This window comes from Lycium ferocissimum, chromosome 9 (assembly GCF_029784015.1).
Source record: "Lycium ferocissimum isolate CSIRO_LF1 chromosome 9, AGI_CSIRO_Lferr_CH_V1, whole genome shotgun sequence".
Classification (NCBI taxonomy): domain Eukaryota; kingdom Viridiplantae; phylum Streptophyta; class Magnoliopsida; order Solanales; family Solanaceae; genus Lycium; species Lycium ferocissimum.
Window position 1 is genome coordinate 32,440,437 of NC_081350.1, and position 20,302 is coordinate 32,460,738.

At 32.0% G+C, this 20,302-nt stretch overlaps 1 protein-coding gene across 1 annotated transcript; it reads right to left on the minus strand.

Annotated features, from left to right (window-relative positions):
- Positions 1-11,970: 11,970 nt before the first annotated feature.
- On the minus strand, positions 11,971-14,522 carry LOC132030307 (acylsugar acyltransferase 3-like). Its single transcript, XM_059419882.1, has 2 exons — positions 13,671-14,522; positions 11,971-12,898 (listed from the first exon to the last, which is right to left on the minus strand). The coding sequence occupies exons 1-2, from the start codon at positions 14,202-14,204 to the stop codon at positions 12,269-12,271; spliced, it is 1,164 nt and encodes a 387-aa protein (XP_059275865.1). The 5' UTR covers positions 14,205-14,522; the 3' UTR covers positions 11,971-12,268.
- Between the last annotated feature and the right edge of the window lie 5,780 nt (positions 14,523-20,302).

The following is a 20,302-nucleotide window of genomic DNA, read 5'->3' on the forward strand; positions in this document are numbered from 1 at the left end:
CCAAACGGTCTTCTTGCTCCGCCCCGGTCTAAGCCCCCCTCCGGTTCAGCTCGAATGTCATCGGGCACCTTCCTCTCTTCTTTCCCTCGGCCCTCATTCAATCGATTTACGCTATATCCGGTATTTACCGTATACACAAAGTACATATTTAATCACCCTCTATTGAAGTGAAATGACATGGCTTAACCTTAAATTATCATTTCTTTACGGTGCTTTTACCATTTACATGCACATGCAGTCATCAATAATAGTTGATCTAAACTATACGCTCAAGCCCACAATGACCAAAAAGGAAATGAATGAACACAACAGAATTCTGATTCAGAATTTCTGAGATTCAAATTAAATGGTTTCTACACTTTGAAGAGCATAGACAAACCTCCGGGCATTTCTGCTAGTGATAGAGCCAAATTCAACAACTAAAAGGATGCATTGTTCCACTATACAAAATTATAATTTAAGTGCATATTAAGGAAGAAGTAGAGACAAATTTCATATTCTGAGGAATTTCAACTGAATTTGAACCAAATAAAGATCTAAAAACACATAAAAAAATCGCATGATAGTCCCAGTAGAATATGTGTAGAACATGACACACCTCGAGTTAGGAATTGTGACCTAAACAAGTTTTGAACCCCTTTGTGATCATTTCTCATTACATTACAATCTCCCATTAAGTGAGTTCAACTTGTTAATCTACTCTCTTTCTAACTGGCGTTTGTATCTAAAAGTCGAGCATTTGACACTTGATGCATGTTGATAACCATCAAATTAATAAGACCTTAGTATTGATATGTTGATGGATGCAGTAAAGGCAATCCAGGATCGTCTGGTGGTGGTGGCATTATTAGAGATCACAATGGAGATTTTATCTTTGCTTTTACTGAGTATTATGGTATTTGCAGTAATAATATGGCTGAAGCTAAGGCCATTCTTAAAGGCATCAGCTTATGCTACAGATATGGCCTCCTAAATGTCAATGTGGAAAGTGATTCTTTGATTGTCCTTAATCTTATCAAAAGGTTGAAAAAACCACCTTGGATAATCCGTCGTGTGATAGACCGTATCCGGGATAAAATTAAGGATGGTAATTTCAAATTTACACATACCTTGAGAGAAGGTAATTGCACCGCCGATATTCTTGCCAACATGGGTGAAGATTAAAATCGATACTATCTTGATACGAAGCTTGTCTCTCTTCCTTCTAAGGTTAGAGCTTCAATGAAGTTAGAGTTTGATGGCATCCCCAACTTCAGATTTAAACAAAAGAGGAACAAGTTTGTTATCAATGACAACTGAAACCTTCTATGTGCTTCTTTATGTGACAAATTTGCACACAAAGATTTCTCGGTGCTACACATTTACCCTAGGACTAACGTGTCTTTATTGATCAACTTGTAAGTTTTTGCGTACAATTATGTAATATGTTGGTCATAGCTAACATCTCCAAAGTTATCGAGGCTAAGGTTTATGTCCTCCTCCGTGTAATTATGATTTTTGGTAAATATACAGGTTGGAGTCATGCCTAACTCCTCCATCGTAAAGATGGAACTCTTGGAAAAAAAATAAAAAATTCTGAATACAAAATGTTGATCAAGTTCTGCAATCATTTTGTTTTGAAATAGAACTCAATTTCTTTCCTTATTATTGCTTCTAGCCTTATGATTCCACTTCTTTTTCCAACTACTTCTTTCCTCTCTCACAACCCCTACTTTTGTTAAAATTGTTTCCTTCGTCCTCTTTTATACACATCAGAACTTGATCAATTAACATTCTAAATGCACATCCAAGTAGGTACCTTCGTGGAATTGTCAACATTGAATCACTTAATCTACTCCAATATGAAAACTCATTAGCAAAAGGAAACTTAAAAGTACATGTGAATATGCTAAAAATAAGACTATATGTAAATTTAGCGGCAAGCAGCTTTCATAAAAATATAATTGTTGATGAAAAACAAGTAGATTTCGTGACACATCTTTAAAAATCTGATTTGTACTGTCTTTTTATTTTTTATTTTTTTATTTTAATCATTTGATTATTCTAACATAGAAATTCCAAAAGAAAAAGAAGGCAAGAAGCTCGATTTTGAATTTGTTGGCAATAGATGAAAGCTGATATGTTAATCAACAAAAATAATTTTAAATAATAGGAAGTGCAGAGCTAAATAATGGGATAGGGGACATGTCCACGCGAAGTACCATAAAAAGGAATTCTAACTACATAATAAGGGTGTCAGTGGGGCCGGATCGGTCCCAGTAGTTTTAGGGGGATCGGCTTTTGGGCGTAGTGGGACGGATGCTTGGGAAAATCCCGATACCAGCCCGACTGACCCCGTCCCAACCTGCTAGATTTTTTATTTTTTTTTAGTCCAAAATCAGACCATTGACCGGTCCAAAATCAGACCTTTGGAAAGTCCAGAATCAGTCCGTTTGGGAGTCCCCCTTTCCCAAAAACTATTTTTCACCCCCAAAGTTTAATAAATTGCATTTTAACTCAAATTCTAAACTATAAATATCTCTTCATTTTTATTCATTTTCACACAAATCATCCATCAATTATCTCTCTCTCTCTAATATTTGTTAATCATATTCAGTGAAATATTATTAATTTGGTGAATTGGGAAATATTTGGATTTCGAAGCAACTTTCAAGCTTCAAGTAACCAAATCTCAATTTCAACGTTTACAGTTATATCTGCTTTTACGTAGACGTTTGGCACACTCATTTCATCCTTTAATTTATTTAATTCTTGCATTTTATTTGCGTCTTTTTTTTCTAGTTAATCTTCATATTTTATTTTATTATACTTTGAAAATATGTTTAAAAAAATTACGATCCCTGTCATAGGTAAAACTGTCGATATCCCTAACCCTTTTAGCCGTAGTAGTATGGGTAAACATGGTTCTTCTAGTAAATCTAAAATTCAAGTTAGAAATTATACGGACGATTTCACTCATGATAATGAAACTGATTTTAGTACCCACCCCTCTTTTCCTCCTATTCCCGAAGATTTAGAATTAGAAAATGAAACCCTAGATAAAGCTTATGGTAATTTAAATTTTGATGGATTTGAAAATTTAGAAGAAGGAGAGGAACTAGATTTAAATGAGACACCTACTAGTCCGGTTACCGAAGCTCCAACTCGGACTACATCTCAGTCGAGAGCTGGTCTTCCCCCTAAACCTCCTACTCGGGGTACGACTAAGGTGGAACGTCCTAGAGCTAGTCTGGTATGGAAATTCATGACTTTAGATGAAGCTAAACAATACGTTATTTGTCACAAATGTAAATTAGTTAAAAAATACAAGCGCGGTGGAGAAGCGGGTGGGACAGGTGGTTTAGATAGACACTTGAGACTTGCGTTGGAAAACCATACATAGGTGCTCGATTAGTAGCTGGACCGAAAAACACATCGTCCGGCGCTAGTAGTGTCACTCCGGTGAATCCTTTGGGGGATCTAATATGGTCCAAGAAACTTTAAATCGTTATAACCTCGCTGTCACTCAAATTGCTTATAATAAAGATAGAGATCGGGAAGAACCAGCTAAAATGGTTGCGGTTTGTGGCTTGCCTTTTAGTTTTCCTTCTAACCCCGATTTTGTGCATTATATTAGAGCTATGTATGACCCTACTTTTCAAGGTATTCCTAGATGCCTTTGTTAGAGCCGACGTTTTTAAACTTCAAAGTGATTATTGTCAAATACATGCATTGTATATTCCATCACTTAGATACTATAGTGTCTGTCACTTTTGATATATGTCTTAGTGTTAATGGCAATGATTATTTATGTGTTACGGCACATTGGATTGATCATAATTGGAATATGCAAAAGCATATACTTGGTTATAAATATATTGATGAGAAAAACACTGGTTCTTATATTTCTGCAAATGTTCAAGACGTTTTGCAATTATATGGTCTTCTTGACAAAGTATTAACTGTTACATTTGATAATGCTTGTTCTATGACTAAGAGTGTTGAACTTATGGCTATAAGAATTTGCCCAATTAACCTTGTTATTTTTCATGTTCGATGTGCATGCGATGTTTTTAATTTAGTCGTAAAAGATGGCCTTGATTTATTTGAGGGTTCTCTTAAAAAAAAAAAATCCAATATGCTTGTCAATTTGTTTTTAGTGATCATAAGCAAAGTAGAGTTAATTTTTTTAAAAAATATTGTGTTGAGCAAAATTTGCCTGCAAGAAAATTTTTAAAAGGAGTTTGTACTAGGTGGAATTCTTTATATGAAATGCTACTTGTTGCTCACCAATATCAAAAAACCCTTCAATATGTTTTTAATGCACATCATTATCATCCCAAAAAACAAATACAAGATAGTGATTGGAATGAAATTGAAGGGCTATGAACTTTTTTAGAAAAAAAATGTTTTGCAACAAAAGCATTTTCCGGTCAATACTATCCTACAATTGCACAAATGTTATTTTATATTTGTGTACTTATAAAACTACTATTTGCGGAATATAGAGATTCAAACGAACATGAGGAAGCCATTGATGAAATGATTCTCAAATTTAAAAAGTATTTTTTCATATTCCCGATGTTTATTTGATTCCTTGTATCCTCCCGTCTTTAAAATTAAGAGGTGTTCAGGGACTTGTTGAAAAAATTTATTTACAGTCAGAAATTCCTCCTAATGAACATCCAATGTTGAAGAGTGTAAACGTAGCATAGAGTTAGATGCTAAAATAATGTATAATAATTATAAATCTTTGAAAAGTAGAAGTGGAAATTAACGTCCTTCACAAAAAAATAAGGCTAAATTTGGCAATAGAAAATTTGACAAATCAATGGATGTTGCATGGCTTGGTATTACTTCTACTCAAAATGAAAGTGATCTTGATGCTTATCTTAATCAGGGATTGGAAAGCATCATTGTGGATGATGACGACAATGAAGATACTTTAGGATGGTTGAGGGAGCGTGGCAAGTCATTTCCATTACTCTAAAAAATGGCTCGAGATATCCTAACTATTCAATCATCATGAGTAGCTCCGGAGGTAGCTTTTAGTGTGGTAAGATTTCAACTCGGAGACCACAGACATTCATTAGCACAAGATAGCTTGGAGATTTCTGTCTTATTTAGGGATTGGATCAACGCAGAAAGAAGAAGTTGTGGGCTACCAAGATTAACCCGCCAAGAAGAAGAAGAACATGAAGAGATAATCAACACTAACAATGATGATGGCATGGAACTTATGGACCGTCAAGCAGCAGTGCCAATTCGTAATTGGATGAAGAGATAATCAACACTAACAATGATGATGGCATGGAACTTATGAACTGTCAAGCAGCAGTGCCATTCCAGAATTGGATGCAATGGAAGCGATACGATATTTAGAAAAAATGTACATAGATGATAGATCCGTACAAGTTTTAGTGTGATAATTTATAATTAACTACTTAGATGTCTAGTTAAAACAGAACCCTTCCTAGAAGGTGGCTGTGTAGATTAAGTGATCTTATTGTAACTTAGAGGCCTAATTGAAATAGAACCATTCCTAGAAGGTGGTTGTGTAGATTAGGTGCTCTTCTTGTATTTGAAACTTTGAATCAAGTTTTATGAAATTTAAAAGATCTATTTTGAATAAATAAACATAAAGTTCTTGCTTGAAACAAATGCAATTCTTTATAAGTATCCACATAATATTTGACAATTATACTTGTAAGTATCCACATAACATTTTACAATCATCAAATGTCAGTTGATAAAGAAAGCACATCAACCAAAAATGATACATATCGTTAAAATTCTAAAAGTAAAAAAAAAAAAAAAAATTTATTATTGTCTAACAGTTGATCATCATGCTCTTCACTAATTGTACATATAGAACATTTCAAAATTATAAAAGCATTAGTTAACAAATTAAACTTAGAAGAGAAGAAACAGAAACTAATTTAGTCTAAAACCTAATATGAAAAGTAATTACCATCTAATAACAACTTTATTCTTTCTCAGATTACGATGAGACTATGCACTCTTCTAAATTCGTTTATTGAATCGCTTCTAAAATAAGGGATATGAGTTTTCTTCTAAATTCTTACATTGAATCCATTCTAAGCAGACATTTAGCCATGAAAATCAAATATTTTTCACTTTATTTGAAATTTTGAAGTTGGGGTTGGAGTTGAGATGGTGTTGTGTTTGGTTATAGTTTTTGTAAAGAATATTTGGTTGTTTGAATGTATTAAAAGTGAAATAAGTGGGGGGGGAGAAAAGTGAAGATAGGAAAGAATTTTTGGTTGTTTGAAAGTATTGAAAGTGAAGAAAAAGGTGAAAACAGGATTTTAAGTATTTTCCAAATTCAACTTCAAATTGTATTTAGAATTTTCATGACCAAACATTGATTTTCAAATAAAGTGAAAAAAAATTACGGGAAAAAGTGAAAAATTCTCATAGCCAAACGTTGATTTTCAAATATGAGTTTTCAATCATATTCTATAAACACAAACAACAATCTTAACTACTTCAAATTACCAAACAAACTACAATACAGCTGGTGGTTGAAAATGATGTGTATTAACTTATCTCTTCTTAAGCTTTTACCGCCTCAAACTCATTTTACCCATAGGATAATTTTTTTTTAACCCAGTCTAAATAACCACCGGAATGTAGCATTTAAAAAGAACTAATAATTCAAACAATTCTTAGTAAATGATTTCCTCGCTCTAAAGTGCATATTATTAAAGTATTAATGTAATGAGTGATGTATTCGCTTTTTTAAATCAAATTTCAGTTATATGATCATATAATGTAAAACAAATTGCTGTATAAATTATCATATAGCCTACTATAACATGTTATTTCTTATTATCACATTACATATCAACTTAGAAACATCTACAAACTTTCAACGCGTATATATACACACACACACACACACACACCTCGTTAATTACCTTTTAAATGGCTAACTGAATGTTTGCATTTCTTGGCACAACTTTTAAGATGCACGGCGTTAGGTTGTAAAAACCTCCAGCCTCTCCGTTGTCTACGACTTTCACGAAATACTTTTCTGTTTGTAAAACAAAGTTACTCATTCATAAACTGAATTCAAAAAATACTTGATCTGTTTGCAAGAGAAAGTTACTCGTTGATATACTGAACTCTAAATATGTGTGTGTGTGTGTGTGTGTGTGTCTATATACATATGTATGGAAATGTATATAAATAGATATATATGTCTATATGTATGTATATGTATATATATAGATATATATATATATATTTATACACACACACACCCATCCACCCCCACCCCCCTCGTTAATTACCTTTTAAATGGCTAACTGAATGTTTGCATTTCTTGGCACAACTTTTAAGATGCATGGCGTTAGGTTGTAAAAACCTTCAGCTCTCCGTTGTCTACGACTTTCAAGAAATACTTTTCTGTTTGTAAAAAAAAGTTACTCGTTCATAAACTGAATTCAAAAAATACTTGATCTGTTTGCAAGGGAAAGTTACTCGTTGATATACTGAACTCTAAATAACGTTTCGACAAAGCCTACAACATGAAAATGAACGCCAAACTGTTAAACTAAGACTAAAAGTAGAAAGGGTTTTTGTGCATTTACCATTGGTACCCAAAATTCAAGTTGAACACTCTAAACATTCCAAAATATTCAAAGATAAATGGTTAACTTTGTGAAATAACGTCAGTATCTTTTGAATAATTTTTGAATCAAGTAATATACAAAAACAAAGACTGAAAATTGTACAACATAAACTGTAAGTGTGGAGGAATTTTACTGTCTGTCATAGCGACGCATTCCATAGCAACCTTGGTAGGAAAGAATTCATGTGGCAAAGAAAGTCCAAACTAAGAAGTAAACAAATTTGATGTTTGGGATGAAAACACAAGTGATCGTTCTATTTTGTCACCGAGAGTGACGGTTACTGCACCTTTAAAACTTTAATTATCATAATTATTCAAAGAGTTGTGACCGTTCGGCAATTACGTAAGTTGTTCATTCTTTCCGAAAGGATGCAGATTTAATATTTAATAGCAACAAAAAAAAAAAAAAAAAAAGAAGAAAGAAATAGAGTCAAAGGCAAAAATGACAAAAAGATAAATGTCTTTCTAAGCTTTTGAGACATGCCTCATCACCGGCATATGTCCTGCAATTATATATAAATATATATAGATTTAAATTGTTGCTAAATATAAAAAGATAACATTTCTTTTTGGACAAAAGGGGTATTAAATATGAAATACTACAATCAATATATTTGGAAGTTAATTCAATGAAGTCTAAATTGCGATGATGAATACAGGTAGGAAAAAAAAAATGTTTTTTCTACGAAATCAACTCAAGAACTGTGAAACCTTCATTTTCCTCGAAACCCCAGAAGAGATTTAACTCGAGGAAAAGAAAATATCGAACAGCAAAAAGTAAATATGATACAAAAAAAAAAACTGATTGAATTTGTTTCAATACCTGTAGAAAAATAAGAAGTCGTTTATTATTTTTCTTTACATCTATCCTTGTTGCGATTAGTGAAGTGTCAATTAAGGGAGACGTTACGTTTAACGGATGGATAAATTGTATTCTCGACAAATAGTCTGATTATTGGTGCTATTAAATTTCATTTTTAAGATGTCAACCTTAGAAGATACAGTAATTAAATTAATATATTGATCCTTCTTTTACTTTTAACTCCATGTTAGAGTGGTTCGGTTCACCAAAGACTTTTTACCTGTGAATGTATCGTTGTTTATAAGGGTTCATCTCATCTACCGATCATTTGCATGGTTTTTGGCTTCCATCTTATATCTATTGTAGATTTCCGAAATAGTACATTAAAGAATATATAACAGATCAAGCCTTAATCTAAAAATTTTGGTAGTCCCAATTATATTTTCATCATTGTGATACACACCCATGAGCGTGAAGGTGATTTATTGAGGGATTCAAAATATAAAAAAGTAACATGAAGGCTGGGGGTTCAACATCTATTATATATACATAAAAAATAATTTTATAAAAGCAGTGTTTTTTTTTAACACATTCGCTTGTCTCGCCACTGCCCATGAGCATTCAAATTTTGGTTCACTATGTAAGGGCCATCCGTAGAAAAGCTCCTTCAACGCCTGAGGATCACCGGTTCAATGCATGAAAACCGCCCCCTTACAGAAATGCAAATAAAATACCTTAGTGATAATCAACGTCGCGTTACTTCCTATAATGTGGAACCAACCACAACCGAATTAATATTTTCCCATATTAGTTCTATATGATATTTCCTCTGATATAAGTATTCACTTGGCATTTTTATTTAGTTTAAAATAAATGTCCACTTACATAATCAAGAAAGAATTAATTTTATTTTCGCAGATTTATCCTTTTTAAGTGTTAAATGACCAAAACTCAATATGTCAAGTTAACAGTAATATACAAATTTTAATTAAGGGTAGTTTAGTCAAAATATCAATTTCTTTTAAGAGTTAATATTTTCTTAATGGATTTGCTAAATACAAAAGTGGATACTTATTTTGAACCAGAGGAATACCTTCTCAATTTTGAAGCATTAATGGATATTAAACACTATCCTGTTATAGCGTTATGCTATATATCTTCATAATTTCTAAAAATTTGAATTCTTGTTGATATTTAATTTCTAATTTTGGTATGGCATTTTATAAATTTCGACTGTTATTTTAATATACTTTACTACCGTTAATAAACTTTTTATCATGACTACCAATTGCAAGTCCATTAATTTACTTTTGCATGTAATTACTTTTTAAGATTTTTCTAATATTTAAAAGCCACTTCAAGAAAAAATATATTTGGCAACAAAATTATTTTTGTTGTCATAGATTGATTATTGTTGCAAAAAGTACTTTTGGCAATAATGATACCAACTTCCTTTTTTGCAAAAATACTTTTTAAGTATTCAATAAAATTAAACTTTGGCAACCAAAAAGTTTTTATAATTAGTTATCAAATATTAAATGTTTATTTCTATACTTTCTTATAGTGAGCCTCTGTAATAGAGAGAAGGAAAACTTAGAATTAACTTCATCACTTAGTAATAGTTGATAAGTAGTGATTTTGGACTATTTACATTCACTCCTTGTACTTTTTAGGAGTTTTTAAGTAGATTTCTCTGTATCTTTGTTTTTTTCTCTCATTTCCTATGTTTATAGGTTTTGGGAGTTGAAGTACCAAAAAGAGCACTAGCACAGAGACAACAAGAAATCCCTGAAACGCGACGCCACATGGAACGCTGCAAGGAGAGGATGCGACCACCAACTCACTTGTTAGGGTAGGTTGTGATTATATAAAGTCTGTGCCGGGCCGGGGCACATTAAATTTCCATGTGTTAAATGGGCCACATAGAAAGACAAGGCATTGGTGGGCTGATTTTTCAACAAGAGCGTGAAATCTTTTTTTTTTTTTTTTGGCGTGATTGCTCTTCATTTGGGGAGGTCTTTAATTTTGTCCTTCAAATTGGTTGTTTTTAATACTTATTTTGAACCCAAAATTTCAGTAAAAAAAAAAAATAAAAATTCAAAACCTTCTAAGGCAATTTTGCAAAATTCCGCCCATGAAGCAGTTTGAAGGCAAAATGGATATTGAAGGTAAAACACGTGTGAATCCAAACCTCCTGATTTTTTTTAAAAAAAATTGATTGAACGGGAGTTCGAATCCGAAACTAAGGGACTTTTAGCGAAGTACAAAAATTAAAGACCACCAATTTGAGAGGAAAAAATTAAAGACCCCCCAAGCGAAGGCCAATCCTGCAAATTGCCCTGAATAGTAAAGAGTGCACAAGGTCAGCAACCAACTTAATTTGAATTCATTGGAAAATAGATTTAATGTGGATAAGCTAATGAACATATTTCTCAACAAAGAATCGACAAAGTTTGTAAAAACTTATTTGGTGTGTGAATGTTCCAGCGTGTTTTAAGGCTCAACAAAAAAGATTTCTAAATATGATACGTTTTACTTAATTATATCAAAATTTATACCAAATGTCTTTATGCTTAATGAAGTTTGGTTGATGTCATGCTTCACTCGATCGTTTCGTTTAACACATTTCTGATGAATAAAATATATTAAATGCCATTGACTTTTCTGAAAGAGGAATTATTGAAAAGTCTAAGACCACTCGACGACTAAACATAAAATTAGAAAAACAATCAACAATCATTGAACCCAGAAAAAAGAAATCAACAATCACTGAATATTTTTAGTGAGTTGAAAGAGACATGAAATTTCCGACTGCTCTAACTTTTTGACCTTTACAATTTGAACTTCCAAAACATCAGAGGTATCTATCATCTAGCAATTAGCTTTACGTGCTTGTTCAATTTCTATTACTCCGTTCATCCCAATTTAAGCGTCTTACTTTTCTTTTTGATATGTCCTCAAAAGAGTGTCTCTTTCTATATTTAATAAATTTTTTAATTCCAACATTTTACGTGACAAATTTAAAACCACAAGATTGACAAGACTATACACATCTTTAATTTAATATATTGGATCGTGAGATGAGAAGATAAATGAGAAGATAATCTTTTATTCACTTTTTACAACAACACCAACCAAAAAAAAAAAAAAATGAGAGAAGTCAATATAATTAGTCTAAAGTTCTGTTGACCTCGTTATTTCTTTACTCTAGTTGTCGCCCCTACTTGCTCATTTGCAATTACTAATATAAGAACCTCAATTCTGTCTCGGAAGGGGTTTATGCAGTCCATGACTTCCTTACGTTAAAGAGTCTTTCAGACTAATTTGAGTTGTCAGTTCTCATCAGCATGCATAAAAACTTTCTACTAATTAACTTGATTTCTTGTTTATTGTTCTTTGAGTTTCAGCTAAAAGCTTCTCTAGAAATCCTATATATGCAGCCTCATCATATCATAATTTATAGCATATTAAAGAATTATTATCATCTTTATCCCATTTGAAGTGTAATGTGTGTAAACATGAAACTTCAACAATCTTACATTACTTTTTCATTACACAGAAGCTATAGTTCGGAACTCCCAACAATAATATGCATTCTTTTCGAATAAGTTGAATCAAATTACAGTTCATGATAAATCACAAGGTAACAAATAATCATATCTTGGGACAACATCAATGAAAATCCAATGTCCACCCGAATCCCTTGAAAAGAAAGAAAAAACAAACAAGCAGACAAATTTTTGATAGAAATTTGCGGGGCTTGAATAATTTGGATTCCTACTGAATAGTCCAGTAAAAGAGTAAACGCTCTCTATGGAAAGATTAATATCCTAAACTGTAACTATAACATTCTTTCCAGAACCACCTTCATCACCAATATCAGAGGGAGTAATCAACACCAGATCTTCATTGCCTGAATTAATAATCCAACATGAAAAGTGAACAGCCTTATTTTCTTCATTAAACCTTACGGTATCATCTAATTCCAAACCATCCCAATTAGCTGAAACTAATCCTGTATCAATATTACCACATGGTGAATTCCCTTCTCTAGAAAATGTTTCCACCTTAATATCCTGTGAGTTTTCTCTAACAAACAAACAGAATTTTGAAGATAATTTCTTACCAAGTTTATCTTCTGCTTCTTGAACACATTTTTCTGCAAGATTCTTGTGGATATCATCTCTTAAATTCAAGAACTTAGAGGGTAATTTAAAGATTAATGTTTCGCTAACTTGGTTAGTACGTGTGCTTGAGCTCGACGATAAAGTTGACGAACAACCTGTTTTCCTAAGATTTGGCAGGAAAAATGTCGGAATTTTGGGCATATCTGCCTCTGATACCATGTTGATGTGAATTTTGGACCACCTATTCAAGAAACCAGTCATGCCATAAGGATCTGCTAAGAAAAGGCTACAACTTATCCCAATTGAGTATCTTCCGCAATTGAAATTTGTCACCTGAAAACAAAATCATTCATCAAGAATATTATTATCCTTTGAATAAAAACCTCAAAAACCCATTAAGATCATATAAATCTTTCAAGGAAAACGGTAGTAGAAGTTTTTGCTAATAATCTAACTTTGCCGCGTTCCTTTTTTGATTTTTGTCTTTTGTTTTTGGACTGATCTTGTGGTGCCCAAAAGGACAAATAGTCTTGTGTTTTTTTTTTTACTAAACCTTTCGATATTTGAAATTTACTGATTTGATTAATTTGAATTCATTTTGTGCAGGGCCTGGTAAGGAAGATAACGCTCCCTATCAGGAGTTTCTCCATTTCTTGAATTCAAATCCAAAATGGAGAAATTCCTGACATGGAATGCTTAATCCTTTTGTGGTCTTTTGCAGCACAAATCCTAATTAGTTCTAAGCTTCTGAATCGCTGCACTAGCTTAAAAAAATTGGATTTTTGGCATAACTCAACCCCAGTTGTTTTATGAGGTAAGGATTGCCCAAGTTTCATACAAGGAGAATAAATAATCCACTCATAGCTGAATGAGACCCTGACACTCTCGCACGCCAGGACAAGACATTTAGAGCGTGAACAATATAATACGGGGGGCAATATCGGGTAAACCAAGAATTGAGATGAGTCTGACTCTAATTGCAAAGGATAAGAAAATAGAATTTAGGCCTAACTTAACCCAAAAAATTAATTAGCTTATGAGGTGAGAACTGTCCAAAAATATAATCATTCACAACCTACGTGGGACTATATATGACATGACTAACCTGTACATAGAAAAGTGGTGAGTACTGAGGATTTGGTTCATGAATATCCTCCCAAAAGACAAGCTCAGCTTCTACATTTTCCTTTTCCTTAAGATCAAGAAAATCTGCCAAGTTCATCGGCACTTTAGCTTCAATCAATCTAACACCAGAATCATTTGACACAATTTCAAGCTCTCCATTAGTATCATTTTCTCCTTTTCTTCTAAGTCTACCAGCAAGTAATGGATTTTCATCAAGTGTCCTTCCTAGTGACTCCCTAATCCACCCAGCCACCATCCTCCCTGAATCTGTCTCTGACGCCTTGTTGTAGCAAAAGACCATGTGAAAACGCCTTTGAAAATTGCTTGAGCCAAGATTTTCACCAACGAGGACTCGCCGAATTAATCTTGGATCAGTTGACTTCGTTGGCATCACTGATTGGATTGCTTCAATTTGCAAGTTGAAGCCAGAATGTGCAACTCCATTTTCATTGCAATTTGCCATGTTGAAAAGAATTGAAGGTATGCATGCTAATTGAGTGATATTACCAGGCATTTTATAGGTAAGGCTACTAAGTACTTCCTCCGTCCCATAATAAGTGTCACCTTAGCCAACATTTTTGTCTCACAATAAGTGTCAACTTAGGAAATCAAGACATAAATTGATTAGTTTTTTCCAATTCTACCCTTAGACAATAAAGTAACATCTAAATGATGATTGGAAAAGCCACATAGTAACTTGATATTGTTGGATTCCCAATGTCAAAAGGTTTACTTCTTGTGCATGCTCTAATCAAAAGGAAAAAATAATTTATGTTTATTATATAGGGGTAATTTGGTAAACTTTACATTTCATTATTAGTTTCTTAATATGCATATTTTTCTTAAGGTGACACTTATTATGGGACGAAGGGAGTAACTGTTTATAATAGGTTATATATGTTGCATTAATGGTGTAAAGAAAAATTTTATGTTGTCAGTGGATATAAGATAACTCCTAGAGATGGAAAATGAACGAGTCAGATCAAACTTGAACATGTCAAAATAGGTTTAATATGACCCAAATTGCCTAAAGTTTGCTTGGGTCAAAATGAGTTATGTTAAGTAGGTCAGTAAATTCGCTTATCATGACCCACACCCTACTTCCTTCTCTATTTTGCTTTTTGAATGTGGAAGTTAATGTATTTGTTGAAATTATTAACTTATGTTTTTCCAAGTTTACGTGATTCTAAAACCTCAAATTTTATTTTGTATGTTTGGTTTGTATTTTACCTGTTTGGTTAGACTATTTAGCTCATTTTGACTCAATAATTTAATGATCATTCTGAATTCAACTTGTTGAATCAAGTCAACAACGATCATAATTTAACATGTTTAAATTTGAAAAGATAAATAATTTACTCCAAATTAAATCTTATAGGAAAACTCTCTCCAACAATTTAGTAGCAACTCAAACCACTAAACCACCCCCAATATACAAAAAGGAAAAGGATAAAATAATATTTAATACATAGCTTATCCTCTAATTTGTATGCAAATCTCTTTGACACACCTTATTTTTACGGATAAACTTTTACATATCAAACATCTTTTCAGTTATGTCTTTTACAATTAATTTGGCTCTTAGAATAGACCATAAAAAAGAACGTGGTTTAGGAATTTGGTCATAAATGTAACTAAATTTGGTTTGCTGATGCACCTAACTTTCATTAATGGATTGTACAAGAAACTGACTAAAGGTCATGTTCTTAGTATAGGATTTTGGTTATCAGAACTAAACTACTTTATATTCCATCTAATTGTCCATTAAATAAAATGAAAACGTCTCATGGTTTGCTTATATCACACTTCTTCTGGCAATGTTTTCCTTTTTCTTGTCCCAATGGACAAAAAATATTGGTATACATGGGTCCACAATTAGAGGCTGAAAACTAAGATGATGTCATTATGAATTAGAACTGCTAGTTTTCGTTTGTATATTATGCTAATCACAATTTACAAGTTTGTGTTTTTAATTTTAAACTTGCACGTTACAAGTGTTTGCTACTTTCCTGAATTTAAAACAAAAATTTCAATGTACAATTGATGAATAAAAGATGATGTAGTTTTAAAAAAAAATTATTAATCATATCCTCCATATAAATTTGAGGATTGATTACCTACCCTTGAAAAAACGACAATTTTTGTTATACAAGGAAAAAGGTAAGAAAAACGGCTAACGTATTGAAATAGGTTAAGGTTAAATTTAAGCCTACTAGATCAGTATTGCCCTTAACATTTTAATAACCTTAATATTTTCCCCCTTTTTTAACGGAAGTTTGTGGAGTATATGAGCTTTTTGATTAGATATATGACATTAATTTATTGGTACACAAGTAATTAGACCCAATTCATTCACAATCTCACCCATTAACATAATCTAAACAGCTTTTTAAAGACCCTACTACTTCATCCTCTTCATTCAACCTCTGCATTTCTGTCTGAAGTTCAGGCAAAAATGGTTAGACTTCAAGTAATTTTTATCTGTTTTTGCCTGACTTCAATCATTTTTTATTGAACTTCAGCCATATATGCATGAACGTCGGACAGAAATGACTCGATGTCGATAAAAAATGGTGACTCCTACGTACATACATTTGAAGTTCAGTTGTATGAAACTTCAGACGTCGTATGTTTGATGTTTTCCAAAATGAGTACACGTGCAAAAAAAAAAAAAAAAAAAAAAAAAAAGGCAACCATAAATTAAATGACGGCATCAAAATCAAGTATCCATGCACTTTACCCAGATTATTCTGTTTAATGAAACAATTGTTGTGTTTCTTTGTATATTTTATTTGTTATATTTTTCAAAGCAAAATAAAACTTTTAAAACACAAAACAACCTCTTTGGCGATATTTTGGGATCCAAACACTCACAAACAGAAAACAAGAACAAAATACAGATAAAACATTTTTCTAGTCAGAAGGGGACCGCTAGCATGGTGTTCGAGACGTCCTCCTTCTTTTAATAACTTTTGGGCCGGGCCTGGTCAGTTCGTGGACTCCTGAACCCATGTCATTCGCTCAAACGTCCCTATTTTGGGGTGGTCTTTAATTTTTGGCCCTCAAATTTGGGATATTTAATTTTTGCTTTTCAGCATTTTTTGGCGCGACATAATTTAGATTTCGTAAAGCATAATGTACTTTTAATTTCGGAATATGTATCATAACATACACACAAATTATGCCGAACATAACAAAACTTTCAATACTCAACATAATCTAAATAACAGCATAGGTTAAATTTAACTTCGGCATCTATATCATAACATCCACAAAAAATTATGCCTGACAAGGCAAAACATTCAACACTCGAGTAAATCTGAAAAATAACGCAAAACTTATGTCGCATAACTTAATTCCTACAGAATTTATACCGAACGAGGAAACAGTTTAGTTTCCGAAGATAAAAATATTATAGAAATTATATCGTGCAAAGTAGGTTTGGATATTTTTATTAGATAAGTAGTTGGGACGAAAATTAAAGGCCAGTGCGTTTGAAGCGCAATCACGCAATACGAGAGTCTTAAATGGCCATAGAAAGGGAAACGTTTTGGTGGGCTGAAAAAAAGCCCCGTCTAGGTGTCTTGACAGCTATAGTGGCAGAAATCCTAACCGATGGAACTACAACTATGTCCCGTTTCTTGTTTAAGTCGTTGGATGCATCATGCATGAATAATTGATTCAAGGATATTTTAAGGGGAAATTTCGGAGACCTCTCTTCAGGTTTGACTCTGTTTCACTCACAACTCCTGTGGTATATGATATTACACTTATCTCCCTTATTTTATGTTCTTGTAACAGTTCTTTAACTTAATCATTATTGATGTAAGGAAATCAAAATATGACCAATTTACCCTTATAAATATATGCTATTATTTAAGGTAAAATACATCAAAACACCCCTAAACTATATCCAAAATATCGATATCACACCTAAACTATTCGAGCGACCTATTACACACTTAACATCTTAAAAGTGAATTTAATGCCCCTAGTGACGGCACAAAATAAAAAAATAATTAATAAATGGCGCGTTTTTTATAAAAATTTATTTATTCCATTTTTTATTAAAATAAATATTTTTGTAACCCCCCACCCCCGTCCTCCCCCACTCTCCTTTCTTCTTCATCCCTATTCTCTTTCTTATTGCATAACCACCATTGTTTCGAATGAACTTCAATATTTTCCGGTGAACTTCCGTTTTTTCCGATCTTCTTCATTTTCCGGTCAACAAATTTGTATCTAATCTACTTATAAAATAATAATGAGCTTCAATTAAGGAAATTTTGGGTGTAGAACTATACAGTGATTATTTTGAGGTTTTTTTCTTTCTTTTTTTGTTTTATTTCCTATTTTGTTCTTCATATCTTTTGGGTCTTTAAGCGTTGTTACAGATTTAGAAGTTGATATTAGTGGGTACACTTTCTAATTATGGACATTAATCTGAGCTTGAAAATGGAATGTTAACTCCCTGTTTATTGATGCTATTTTTGTATCAATTTGACAAGTAAACTTGGGTGTATTTTTGAGTTCTTGTTTTTAATTTTTTTTTTTTTTGGGTGAACCATATATTATATATTGAGTTTTGTTTTTCATTGTAGATGATAATGGGAGCAATAGAAGCATTGAATGACGAAAACGGTTCAAACAAATCCGCAATCGCAAGACAAATCAAATCAACATATGGTACACTCCCACCAGCACACAGTACACTCCTCGCACACCACTTAAACAAAATGAAACAAACTGGTCATTTAAAAAAAAAAAGAAAAAGTACCGAAAATAATAAAATTTATTTTATTTCCACGTGGCGCTGATGTGGCATTATGTGGAACACCACGCCGTTGTGAAAAGTGGTATAATACCTTTAACTTAAATTCATTTTATGTGTAATAGGTATTTAAAGGTGTGATATCGACATTTTGGGTATAAATAGGGGTATTTTACCATTATTTAATTATATCCATAAATAATATTTTATTCGTCCCTCCCAGATTGCATCACACACCGTAAGATAAATTGAATTACAAATTCTAGAATGTAATGTAAAAATCACACTGGGAAAAAAGACTAATAATGGGAAAAAAGAAGAAATTGAATTCGGTTATTAGATTTGACAATGGACCAAAATTATCACACTTTTATGTTTCTGGAATTTAAAGAGAGATTATATGTTTAAGAAAGATAAAGGATTTATAATGACCTTAATGAAGAGGAAGTGGGGCTGCTGAGTGAAGAAGGTGAAGTACTGTACGCTTAGTCTTGGAACATGCCTACATCTACCCGACTTTTTTTTATTTTTATTGAAGCATAAATGATTAATTAATGTGATAAATTAAAAAGCAAAAACTATATGTTGATAAAAATAATTAAACAAAAGAGTGAGGGCAAATTTGTCAGATTGTTATTTTTTTACATTAATAGTAATGAAGTTAAAGAATTGTTACAAAAATATCAAAATAAGGGAGGTAAGTGTAATATTATATACCACAGGGGAAGTGAGTGAAACGAAGACAAATCTAAGGGGAGGTCTCCAAAATTATCCCATATTTTAATTGTTTTGATAGTTTTTTTCTTTTTCTCTTTTTCCAGAAACAGCTCTATTGATCTGGCAGAAAGATATGATCAGCAAAAGGTCTTTTAAAAAGCATAAAATGAAATAAAACTATATGATATAACTTAAGATTTTCGGAATGTCTAGATGAAGTATTAACTAAATTGGGACAAAGGAGTTCAAATTGTTCAATTGATTCTATTAATTAATTTTTCCTTTTTGGCCAGCCAATCAATGTAGTATCTTTTCTCAGATGAAAAATTCTCTCACAGTAATTCGTACCAATATAAGCAAGTACCATGAGTACAATTTCAAATTTGATTCGATATCTTACTAGAGAGAATACTCGTACTGTGCCATTATCGAGAAGACAAAGTTAGCAACCAACTTAATTTGGATACATTAACAGATAAATAAATTTAGGGCCTGTTTGGAAAGCCACCTGGTAATTGAAATTGGTGTAATTACTAGGGTAGTAATTACACTAGTAATTCATTAACGATAAAATGTAATTAAAACCTATTTGTTTGTTGTAATGTAATTAATGTAATTACAAGCGTCTTTGGTGTTGGTTCCAATGTAATTACATAGTCGTTTAATTTTAAAAAAAAAAATTAATTAGAAAAATTTAAAATTAATATTTAAAAAATATTGCCTTTATAAATGATATTAAATTAGTTATTTAATAACACATTTTTTCTTGAAAATATATTAATTAATAATCATATATTTGTAACTAATATTGTAACAAAAATAATTGATATATATTTTTCAAATTAATATTTAATTTTAAATAACTATAAAAATTAAAAGAAGTTGAACGTCATGGATTAGATGTTTGACAAAAAAAATAATATTAATAAATATAATGCCATAACATTATTCAAATGTTTGACACAAAAAATCTATCAAATGTAAGTGAAAAATAAACAACATGCAATGTGAAAGCAAATAACTTAAAATTGGAAATATAACCTAAATTCAAAATTCAAAAGAAAAAGTTCAACATAATACTCTTATGTCAAATTCCAACATTACATAAGTAAGTTCCAACGTAA

Bases quoted from the DNA above. Each gene is read 5' to 3' on its own strand.
- LOC132030307 (XM_059419882.1), bottom strand. From the start codon at position 14,204: ATGCCTGGTAATATCACTCAATTAGCATGCATACCTTCAATTCTTTTC. The intron at 12,899-13,670 runs GTTAGTCATGTC...TTTTGTTTTCAG, and splicing joins CACCACTTTTCTATGTACAG to GTGACAAATTTCAATTGCGG.